We start from the raw sequence: 12629 nt of genomic DNA on the forward strand, positions 1-12629 counted from the left end.
ATTCCGTTAAAACTACCTTTGTTTTGATAATAAGCTCAAACCGTGTCATTTTAAATCCAGTTTCTAATTTACAAAACCACACTATTCCCAGGTGGGAAGCAAGTAATGCTTGCCAAACTTGAGCACTTGTATGATAAATGATACAGATTAAAATGTGAACCAAAAATGAGGCTTATGACAAATCTAAGTATATTTTCATAATATACAGAGCATCAAGCTGAATGCAGAAAGTAGCGGAGGATTAAAAATGGGAATGAGGGGCAAAACAGAGTATGAGAATAGATTAGTGGCCAACATAAAAGAGAACCCAAAATTATTTTATGAAGATATGAATGGTAAAAGGTTAGCCCAAGGAAGGCTTGGTCTCATTACGATGAGTGCTTTGTATCTGTCTTCTCTGGATGCTGCTCACTTGGCAGTAAAGGAGGCAATAGCAACATTGGATAAGATAAAAATAGGCAAAGAAGAGGTAGTTACGATGATGTAGAAAAGTCACCTGGCCCAGATGGAATGCTTCCCAGGTTGTTCCGGGTAGCAAGGGTGAAAATTGTGGCGGCTCTAACCACAATTTTTTAAATCCTCCTTGGGTATGCAGATAGTGCCAGAGGACTGGTGAATTGCAAAATACTTACACCCAAGATTTATTTTTTAAATGGAGGGAGTAAATCCAGCAACTAAGGCCAGTGAGCTTCAAATTGGTTGGGGAACATTTAGAGATAATTCAGGATAAAATTAATTGATATTTGGAAAAGTATGGACCAATAAATGAATATTAACGCAGATTTGATAATGAAAAATTGTGTTCAACTAACTCGATTGAGTTTTTTGATGAAGTAGCAGGGTCGATGAGGGATGTATGGTTACAATTGAAATTCAAAAGGTTTTCGACAAAGTACCATATAATATTAGTGGTGGGCAATAAATGCCGGCCTAACCAGCGATGCTCATGTCCTGTGAACAAATTAATTTTTTAAAAAGGACTGATTAGCAAAGTTATAGCCCATAGGATTAAAAGGACACTGGCATTGTGAATACACAATTCACTAAAGGACAAAGTAGACAGTGGTGAAGTTATTTTCCAGACTCCAGCAGAGGATGGGTAGTTATTGGTGAAACAGTGGTTTAGTTGGGGCTACTGCTTCTTTTGGTTTGTATTAATGACTTGGGCTATGGTATATGGGACATAATTTCAAAGTTTGCAGATAACGTGAAATGAAGAAATGAAGAAATATATATTTTTTTAATAATCGTTATTGTCACAAGTAGGCTTACATTAATATTGCAATGAAGTTACTGTGAAAAGCCCCCAGTCGCCACATTCCAAAGCCTGTTCGGGTACACCGAGGGAGAATTCAGAATGTCCAAATTACCTAACAGCACGTCTTTTGGGACTTGTGGGAGGAAACACCCGGAGGAAACCCACGCAGACATGCGGATCATGTGCAGACTCCATACAGGCAGTGACCCAAGCCGGGAACCGAGCTGTGAAGCGACAGTGCTAACCACTGTGCTTCTGTGCTGCCCTATTATAGTAAGGAAATTCAGGAAGGTGCACACTGGTGAATTGGATCAACGCATGGCAGATTAAATTCATGCAAATAAGTGAAGTGTACCTTACATTTTGGAAGAATGAGAGGCAATATAAACTAAATTGTATTATTTTAAAGATAATGCAGAGCAGAGACACCTGGAGGTGTGCGTACACAAATCTTTGAAAGTGGGAGGACAAGTTGAAAAGACTTACAAAAATAAACATAGAATCCTGGATTTTATTAAGGATACATAGATTACAAGAGGGAATAATGCTATAACTTTATAAAGCAATGGTTACGTCTCAACTGGAGTCTCAAGACGGGGAAGAAGAGATTAATTAGAATGGTATTAGAAATTAGGACCTTCAGGTATTTGGATGGACTGAAGAAGCTGTGGTTATTCTCCTTGGAGCAGTGAAGTTTAAGAGTAGAATCTGCTAGAGACATTCACATTCATGAAGAATTTTAGAGACTATAAAAACACACAGACACCTAGTTGTGACCTAGCATTATCAAAGGATAATGAAAGTAGATTCAGTGGTAATTTTTAAAGAGGATTTAGATAAATATTTGAAAGGGAGAATTTGCAGGGCTATGGGGTAAGAACAGGGGATTGGGACCAACAGGATAGCTCGTACAAAGAGCAGGTACAGCCTTGATGAGCAGAACGATCTTTATATCTGCTATATGGTTTTGAGGTACAGAAACGAGTGGAGGAAGACGGATGTGATGCTGAAGATCGGACCATTATGCAGAATGTGGCTGAATACAGGCGAATGATGAGCAGGAGTAGAATGTTTCAGTGCCATCTGCATGCTCACTCTCACCCTGTGCCAAATGAGCTATATTTCTGTCAGCCTTTTGAGTTCACTTAACTCTAGATGCTAATAGTTGAGATGTGTGGAATTGTGCAGGTCTCCTTTGTTGGTGTTGATGCTCCATACTCGCTAGGCAAAATGAGTTTTGCTGTCGCCACTGACCGCCTGATCAGGTTGTTCCTGCTTTTGCCCCAAGTCACAGATCACAAGATAAAATTTGTTGAAAAGTGATGAAACATGTCTTGTTTGGTCTGACTGCATCAGTAGCAATTCCTTTAAGTTAATTCATAGAATCAGAACAGAATACGAGCTTATGCAGCCTATCTTGCCTGTGCCAGCTGTTTGAAAGAGCCATCTAATTAGACGCTTTCCCCCACATTTTCCATTTAGCCCTCCGATATTCCTTTTCAAGCAATTCCCTTCTGAACGTTATCATTGAACTTACTTCCATCACCCTTGCAGATAAAAGGTGCGTTGAGCATTCCAGATCATAGCAATTGGCTACGATCATAGCAATTTTAAAGAAAAATCCATCTTCCCTCAGATTTTTTTTTTGGTGCAAGATATAACCACTTCTGAATTGTTTCGGGCCATGACATGCTGTGGGACTGCCTGTCCAATGCCTTGCAGCAGATCTGTTAACTTTTTCTCATTTGGTGTTCAGGGTACAAGCAAAAGTGGGTCCCACTGCAATTGGACGTAAAATCGGAGGGTACACAGGACAAGCCAGCATCTCGCAGCAACTCGCGCCCCCAGACAGAGCCTCTGCGACCGCCAGTCAACAACAGAAACGACTCAAAAGGTTTGTCCCACTTGACAATTTATGGTTACTTTGCTGACTACTTATTGATGGTAGCTTCCTCAGCTGAACCCCCAACCCTTTTCCTGTTGTTGGAATTATTTTTGAAAGGTGAAAATCATGCTTTAGAGCTTGGTGTGTGTGGGGCAGGGGGGAGCAGAGTGTGTTTTTTAGGTGTTGGAGGGGTATGGTGGAAAGTGGAGTTTGCTGTCAGTAATTCTATGGGGTCTGAATCAGAGCAGAATCTGGTACTTCACAGTTTAAACCAGAAGAAACTGCTCAACACTCACCCACGAATAAGGGGGGCACTCAATCTCACCTGGCAGTACTGCAGACATTCCTCATCTGCTGATGACCTAGATGCACTAACATATGAAAAGCGCTAGGGAGAGTAGACTGGTTTATTGATGACAGCTGCTAGATATTCAAGAGATGCAAGGCCACTCTGAACTAAAGCTGGTTTTAAGATGGTATTGAGAGATATTTGGCTGATGTTGGAGATTAGGTGTAACCATTTATCTCCTGCTTTCTGGTTTTTTTTCAGGCTACCATCGCGATGAGAAGCACGACTCCCGAGATTGGAGGGAAGACCGCGATGAGATTTCCAGCGTGAAAAGCGAGGGTGGAACGATTCGAGGAGGTTTCAGGGGACGAGGACGTGGACGTGGCCGGGGGAGGGGTCGTGGCAGAGGTGCTTCTCGCTGTACGTGATGTGCTGACACTGGCCATTGTCCTGCAAGCGTTCTGAACCAGCGTGATGTCACTGTCAGTTGAAATTTAGTTGCACTTTCCGATCCCTCGCTTACCAAGGGGCACAGTATTTGTCTTCCTTCCTATTCATCTTAGTACTCACCTTGGTGTTGGTGTCTACTGCCTATTGTTAGTGCTGCCGTGTGACGTTTAAAATAAGGTGTGTTTAATGGGTGGTAAGTGACAGAGTGAATCCACTTACCTTTCCAGTAAAGTTAGCATGCATGATTTGTGAGAGATGTCTGGGGTGGATTTGCAAACTTATTGCAGTGGATGGGAAATTTTGGTACTTAACACAGACGAAAGAGACTTCACGCTGGGGCAGATTAGCAGCAAGTTAGTTTTCACATTAAGTACGAATGCTGATAAATTTCTGGGAGATCCTTTGGTCTTGGTTTTATTTGTTGATTTTCTTTGTTGTTACAAAGTACTCCAGTTATGAGCAGGATCTTTGCCCCTGGGAGATGCGATTCAGAAGACCAGACCTTTGGAATTTGTGCTATTTTGTGGACTGAGCAAGACTTTGACCCAGGCACCAAGTGAACCCATGCTCATCTTCAAAATGTATCACATGATCATTTAACATTCAGCTGAACTACAAAATACACACGGGAACAATGGTCATAGTTAATATCTGAAGGACGGGCCTGTGATAATGCAGTAGTCCGTTGCTATTTGCTGACATGCCAGCCCGAATTATTCCTGAATTGGGGCTGCAATCTCTGATTTTCTGACTAAGGAGGCATATGTCACCACAGAATCAGGCTGATTTTCAGGATGTAGGAGCACTGCTAATTTTCCCCTGTTCTCTATCCAAAAATACTAATGCTAAATAGAGCATAGTTCATCTGTCCCAGCTGAGAGCAGCTAAGAGCACAGAAAAAGGATTGTGCTTGGGGGGCCTCATGATCTGCACTGCTCTGTGTAACGTGGCACAGTGCATTTCCCAACTCTTAATAATACAAGCTTGCTCAATGTTACTCCTACCTCGAGAGAGAGAGAGAGAGAGAGAGAGAGAGAGAGAGATAACTGATCTAAGATCAGCAATAAACTCTTAACCATTCTAGAATGAATGCCCCAGGTGGTTTGAAGAGGGACGCAGTACAGAATACAGTCTGATCTGGATGGTCATCAGTGGAAGGTGCAAGACTGAACAATGAGCCAAACATTCCTGTGAAATGAGCCTGTCTTGCCCCTGATAAGAGGCACTGATAGTCTGCTCATTCTTTCATCTGCTTACCAATACTGCCTGACCACCTCTCTCACTTCATTCTCGAAGCTGATGGAAAATGTATGGCAAACTTCAGTTAATGTAGTGCCTTCCTGCATCTTAAATCTCCCAGCTGCTTCATGTACTGAAAGACTGACCGTTAGAGTCTTAACTGAGCATCTAACCCTTGCTGTTTTTGCTTGTAGCTCACTTTGACTACCATTACACCTACAATGCAAACACCAACAGTAATGATGGGTTGTACAGGCCGAAATTTGGCAGTGATATCATCTATTACTATGACAATCAGAGCAGTGCAGAGCTGTACACAATGGACAAAAAGCTGCTCAAAGACTACATCAAGAAACAGATGTAAGTACCATAGTTCTCTGCTTGTTGGGCATGTTCCAATGTCTTTATTCCCCGCCTGGATTACCCATTAGAAAAGAGAAGATTTAGAATTTGTCTAATGATCAGTTGTGCATATGCGCTCTCACACACAGCATCACTGGCAAAGATGGCATTTATTGCCCATCCCTGAGAAGGCAGAAGTAAATTACTGCAGATGCTGAAATCTGAAACAAAAGCAAAGTGCTGGACAATCTCAGTAGGTCTGCAGGTCTGACAGCTTCTGTGGAGAGAGAATGGAGCTAACATTTCGAGTCTGGATGAATCTTTGTCAAAGCTAGAGAGAACTGAAAATAGGATGAGATTTATGCAGTCTTGGGGTGGGGGTGCTGGAGCAGTGGGGCTAGATCGAGGGCCAGCGAGTGATGGAGATTGACAAAGATGTCATGGATAAAAATACAATGGAAATGTATATGGTGATGATAATGACTAAGAAGGGCACTGATAGTGGCACGTTAAGAGTGTTAATGACAGAACAGAGGTAAGCAGTGTGTCAACGGACAACTTGGAAAAGAGAGCAGATTGCCCTCGTGGAAGGGGCTGGGGGGAGTGGATCCAATGGTGAGGGGGAAATGGATCGATGGAAGAAATGAAAATAAATTGATAGAAATAAAGATGGAGAAGAGAATTCACAATCTGAAGTTAAACTCAATGTTAAGTCCGGAAGGCTGTAACGTGCCTAATGTTCACTCGAACATTGCAGCAGGCCAACGATGGACATGTGGATGGACATGAGAGCAGGGTGATGAGTTGAAATGGCAAGCGATAGGAAGGCCTGGGTCCTGCTTGCAGATGGGCCGACAGTGTTCTGCAAAGCGGTCACCCACTCAGCACTTAGTCTCTCCATTGTAGTGTCGACCTCATTGGGAGCAGCAGTGTTGGAAACACGTGGCGGGCTTCCTTTTTGAATCACAGGTAGTGGATTTGATACAACTGTTTGTCATGCTGAACAAGTTCAGAGGGCAGTTGAGAGTCAACCACATTGGTGTGGTACTAGAGTTGCATAAAGATCAGATTGGGTGAGGGTGGCAGGCTTCCTTCCCTGAAGATTACGAACAAACCAGTTGGGCTTTTATGTCATTGTGATAGCTTTGTGATCACTCAGTGATAGCTTTTTATTTCCAGATTTTTCTAAACTGTCTTGAAATTCTTAAACTTTTCTGACATTACTGTTCCAGTAACAGAACGGTGGCACCTCAGCACCGGGGACCCGGGTTCAATTCCGACCTTGTCTGTGGAGTTTGCATGTTCTTCCCCATGACTGCGTGGGTTTCCTCCGGATGCTCCGGTTTCCCCCCTCAGTCCAAAGATGTGCAGGTTATGCGGATTGGCCGTGTTAAATTGCCCCTTAATGTCTAGAGATCTGCAGGTTAGGTGGGGTTGCGGGGGACTGGGCCGAGGTAGGTCTTTCAGAGTGTCAGTGCAGACGCGATGGGCCGAATGGCCTCCTGCACTAGGGATTATATAAACCACTGTGGTAATGAATCACTCACTACCTGCTGAGTTCCTGCTCTTTCTGGATGTGTGGGTTTCAGTCCTTGGCCTAAAAGTTTTTTCTTAATCGGTTTTCAAGTTGGCCTGTCTGTAGCAAGTAGCCACAGAGCCGCTTAGAAAGAGTTGGTACTGGCTTTTTCGTGTGGAACTTTGAGATATGATGAGAAATGCCACCGTGCACAAGGGATTTGAGCAGTGCTTGTAGCTGTAATACAAGGCGTGGAATTTGATCACTGCTATTGCCACGTGTAAAAATGAACTTTTGAACCCAATGTGGTTATGTTTTAACCCAGAAGCTTTCTGTTGGCCCCACTTACATCAGGAAAGTGAAGGAGTGCCATAGTCCACTTCAAGTGTGAACCCTGACCTGTTTCCTGCAGCTTATCTTGGCCGTGGAACTGTTGGTTTCTGTAAGCACGCTCTGTGTGCCTCAGTGTCAACATTCCACCTCTGGCAGCCTGGTTACACGGTCCAGTTCAGCCAACACTGGGGGTCACCTCACTGCTGCACTGTTGCATAAATTATACCAGCACCCCAAATGCGCGCACGGCACTGGAATCCTTTCAACCCTTTCATGTCCTGGCACTTGGATAATTGCTCCTCGGCAGAAACTCTACAAGCAAAGTAATCTTGAATTTTCTATTGGATTTATTTGTGACTGTCTTATATTTATGCCTTCTAGTTTTGGATTCTCCCACAAGTGGAAATATTTTGTTTATGCCTACCCTAGCAACCTCTGATAATTTCAAAGACTTCTGTTAAGTCACCCTTCCTTCTCTTTACTAGAGAAGAATGCCCACCATGGATACATCCCCTCAGTTCTGGTATCATCCTGGTGAATCTTTGTTTTACAATTTCTACTGTACCTGTCTTTTTTTATAATATGGACACCAAAGTTTGTTTTTATTAAACGTCTCCCTCACTTTATTTTCAACACTAATTTTATCGTTCCAACCCTCCCTTCTTCACTCTCTGCTCGTCGTCCCCTCCCCACTCTCCGATCGTCGTCCCCAACCCCCCTCCCCACTCTCTGATCGTCGTCACCAACCCCACCTCCCCATTCTCCGATCGTCGCCCCACCGCCCCTTCCCCACTCTCCGATCACCGCCCCTTCCCCACTCTCTGATCGACGGCCCCACCCCACCCTTCCCCACTCTCCGATCCTCGTCCCCACCTCCTCTTCCCCACTCTCCGATCATCGTCTCCCCCCCCACCCCACTCTTCGATCATCGTCTACCCCCCCACTCTCCGATCGTCGTCCCCACTCTCCGATCGTCGCCCCACCGCCCCTTCCCCACTCTCCGATCACCGCCCCTTCCCCACTCTCCGATCACCGCCCCTTCCCCACTCTCTGAACGACGGCCCCACCCCACCCTTCCCCACTCTCCGATCCTCGTCCCCACCTCCCCTTCCCCACTCTCCGATCATCGTCTCCCCCCCCCCCCCCCCCCACTCTCCGATCATCGTCTCCCCACCCCCCCCACTCTCCGATCGTCGTCCCCACTCTCCGATCGTCGCCCCACTCTCCGATCGTCGTCCCCAACCACCTTTGAAAGAAAGATGGCGCCGGAGCGAGGCGACTTCTTGCAAGCTGTGCCCAGCATACACTCTAATTCTATCTTTTCAACACTATCATTCCTACGAAACTCATCTCCAAACTCCGTGGCCATGGCCTCGGCTCCTCCCTCTGCGACTGGATCCTGAACTTTCTAACCCACAGGCCACAATCAGTAAAGATGGGCAACAACACCTCCATGATCATCCTCAACACTGGCGCCCCACAAGGCTGTGTCCTCAACCCCCTACTCTACTCCTTATACACCTATGACTGTGTGGCCAAATTCCCCTCCAACTCGATCTTCAAATTTGCTGATGACACCACCGTAGTGGGTTGGATCTCAAACAATGACGAGACAGTACAGGAATGAGATAGAGAATCTAGTGAATTAGTGCGACGACAATAATCTCTCCCTCAATGTCAACAAAACGAAGGAGATTGTCATCGACTTCAGGAAGCGTAGTGGAGAACATGCCCCTGTCTACATCAATGGAACAAAGTAGAAAGGGTCAAGAGCTACAAGTTTTTAGGTGTACAGATCACCAACAGCCTGTCCTGGTCCCCCCCATGCCGACACTATAGTTAAGAAAGCCCACCAACGACTCTACTTTCTCAGAAGACTGAGGAAATATGGCATGTCAGCTACGCCCCTCACCAACTTCTACAGATGCACCATTGAAAGCATTCTTTCTGGTTGCATCGCAGCTTGGTATGGAGCCTGCTCTGCCCAAGACCGCAGGATAACTACAAAAGGTCTTGAATGTAGCTCAGTGCATCACGCAAACCAGCCTCCCATCCATTGACTCCACCTGTAACTCCCGTTGCCTCAGAACGGCAGCCAGCATAATTAAGGACCCCACGTACCCCGGACATACTCTCTTCCACCTTCCGTCAGGAAAAAGATACAAAAGTTTGAGATCACGTACCAACCGACTCGAGCAGCTTCTTCCCTCCTGCCATCAGACTTTTGAATGGACCTACCTCGTATTAAGTTGATCTTTTCTCTACACCTTGCTATAACTGTAACATTATATTCTGCAGTCTCTCCTTCCTTCCCTATGTACGGTGCATTGTTTGTACAGCATGCAAAAAACAATACTTTTCACTGTATACTAATACATGTGACAATAATAAAGAAAATCAAATCAAACCCCTTCCCCACTCTCCGACCGTCGTCCCAACCCCCTTCCCCACTCTCTGCTCGTCGTCCCCAACCCCCCTTCCCCACTCTCTGATCGTCATCCCCAACCCCCTTCCCCACTCTCTGCTCATCGTCCCCAACTCCCCTTCCCCACTCTGCTCGTCCTCTCCCTTCCCCATTCTCCGATCGTCGTCCCCAACCCCACTCTCTGCTCGTCGTCCCCAACGCCCCTTACCCACTCTCTGCTCGTCGTCCCCAACCCCCCTTCCCCACTTTCCGATCGTCGTCCCCAACCCCCTTCCCCACTTTCTGCTCATCGTCCACAACACCCTTCCTCACTCGATGCTTGTCATCCCAGACCCCCCTTCCCACACTCTGCTCGTCCCCCCCCACCCCCACTCTCCGATCGCAGTCCCAAACCCCTATTCCCCACTCTCCGATCATCGTCCCCAACCCCCCATCCCACACTCTGCTCGTCCCCACCTTCCCCACGCTCCGATCATCCCCCCTCCCAAACCCCCTCCCCACACTCTGATCGTCGTCACCAACCCCCCCTCCCTACTCTCCGATCGCCGTCCCCAACCTCCCCTCCCCACTCTCCGATCGCCGTCCCCAACCTCCCCTCCCCACTCTCCGATCGTCGCCCCCACCGCCCCTTCCCCATTCTCCGATCGACGTCCCCAACCCCCCCTGTCCGCTCGACGTCCCCACCCCACTCTTCCCTGCTCTCCGCTCGTCGTCCCCACCCCCCTCCCCACTCTCCGCTCATCGTCCCCACCCCCCCTCCCCACTCTCCGCTCATCGTCCCCACCCCCCCTCCCCACTCTCCGATCATCGGCCCCAACCCCCCAGTCCGCTCGACGTCCCCACCCTTCCCTGCTTTCCGATCGTCGTCCCCTTCCCCACTCTCAGCTCGACGTCCCCACCCCCCTTCCCCACTCTCTGCTTGTCGTCCCCACCCCCTTCCTCACTCTCTGCTCGTCGTCCCCACCCCCCTCCTCACTCTCCGATCGCCGTCCCCTCCCCCCCCCCCCACCCCACTCTCTGCTCAACGTCCCCTCCCCCCCCTTCCCCACTCTCTGCTCGATGTTCCCACCCCCCTTCCCCGCTCTCCGATCGTCGTCCCCAACACCCCCATTCCCCACTCTCCGATCGTCGTCCCCACCCCCTTCCCCACTTTCTGCTCAACGTCTCCACCCCCCCCCCCTTCCCCACTCTCTGATCATCGTCCCCAACCTCCCCAACCCACTTCTCTGCTCTACGTCCGCAGCCCCCCTTTCTGCTCGACGTCCCCAACCCCCCTTCTCTGCTCGACGACCTCACCCCCCCCTTCCCCACTCTCCGATCGTCGTCCCCACCCCACCTTACCCACTCTCCGATTGTCGTCCCCAACCCCCTCTCTGCTCATCGTCCCCCTTCTCCGCTCGACGTCCCCATTCCCCCTTCTCTGCTCGTCGTCCCCAACCCCCCATTCTCCACTCTCTGCTCGTCGGCCCCAAACCCCCCTCCCCACTCTCCGATCGTCGTCCCCACCCCCCTTCACCACTCTCTGCTCCTCGTCCCCAACCTCCCCTCCCCACTCTCCGATCGTCGGCCCCAACCCCCCTTCCCCACTCTCTGATCGTCGCCCCACCCCACCTTTATCACTTTCCGATCGTCATCCCCAACCTCCCCTCCCACTGTCCGATCGTTGTCCCCAACCCCCCCTTCCACACTCTCCGATCGCCGCCCCCACCGCCCCTTCCCCACTCTCCGCTCGACGTCCCCACCACCCTTCCCCACTTTGCGCGTCGTCCCCACCCCCACTCTCCGATCGTTGTCCCCAACTCTCCCCCCCCCCCCCCCCGGTCCGCTCGAAGTCCCCACCCCGCCCTTCCCCGCTCTCCGATCATCGTCCCCGCACCCCCCCCCCCCACTCTCCGATTGTCGTCCCCAACCCCCTTCTCCACTCGACGTCCCCATTCCCCCTTCTCTGCTCCTCGTCCCCAACCCCCCCCTTCCCCACTCTCCGATCGTCGCCTCACCCCCCCCTTCTCCGATCTTCGTCCCCTCCCCACTCTCCGATCGTCGTCCCCAACCCCCCCTGTCCTCTCGGCGTCCCCACCCCACCCTTCCCTGCTCTCCGATCCTCGTCCCCACCCCACCGTTCCCTGCTCTCCGATCCTCGTCCCCACCCCACCCTTCCCTGCTCTCCGATCCTCGTCCCCACCCCACCGTTCCCTGCTCTCCGATCCTCGTCCCCACCCCACCCTTCCCCACTCTCCGATCATCGTCCCCACACCCACACTCTCCGATTGTCCCCAACCCCCCTTCCCCACTCTCTGCTCAACGTCCCCAATCCCCCCCTTCCCCACTCTCCGATCCACGTCCCCAACCTCCCCTCCCCACTCTCCGATCGTCGGCCCCAACCCCCCCTTCCCCACTCTCCGATCGTCGGCCCCAACCCCCCTTCCCCACTCTCCGATCGTCATCCCCACCTCACCATCCCCACTCTCCGATCGTTGTCCCCACCCCACCTTCCTCACTCTCCGATCCACGTCCCCAACCTCCCCTCCCCACTCTCCGATCGTCGTCCCCACCCCACCTTCCCCACCCTCCGATCGTCGTCCCCACCCCACCTTCCCCACTCTCCTTTTGTCGTCCCCTCCCCCCTTCCCCACTCTCTGCTCGACATCCCCACCCCCTTCTCCACTCCCTGCTCGTCGTCCTCCCCTTCCTCACTCTCCGATCGTCATCCCCAACCCCCCCTTCCCCACTCTCCGATCGTCGTCCCCAACCCCTCCTTCCCCACTCTCCGGTTGTCGTCCCCACCCCCTTCCCCACTCTCCGGTTGTCGTCCCCACCCCCTTCCCCACTCTCCGGTTGTCGACCCCACCCCCTTCCCCACTTTCTGCTCAACATCCCCACCCCCCCCCTCCC

General features: G+C 50.0%; 1 protein-coding gene across 5 annotated transcripts in view; it reads left to right on the forward strand.

The window, feature by feature from the left end:
- larp1 (La ribonucleoprotein 1, translational regulator) overlaps positions 1-12629 on the forward strand; it is a 202867-nt gene that overhangs the window by 104688 nt on the left and 85550 nt on the right. For 4 of the 5 annotated variants that reach the window (XM_072512652.1, XM_072512654.1, XM_072512656.1 and 1 more), the window contains exons 6-8: positions 3015-3152; positions 3694-3852; positions 5316-5481. In XM_072512652.1, coding sequence (XP_072368753.1) covers positions 3015-3152; positions 3694-3852; positions 5316-5481 — 463 coding nt within the window. The remainder of the gene's footprint in view (positions 1-3014; positions 3153-3693; positions 3853-5315; positions 5482-12629) is intronic. The other variant, XM_072512653.1, reaches the window with a different exon arrangement.

This window comes from Scyliorhinus torazame, chromosome 7 (assembly GCF_047496885.1).
Source record: "Scyliorhinus torazame isolate Kashiwa2021f chromosome 7, sScyTor2.1, whole genome shotgun sequence".
Lineage (NCBI taxonomy): Eukaryota > Metazoa > Chordata > Chondrichthyes > Carcharhiniformes > Scyliorhinidae > Scyliorhinus > Scyliorhinus torazame.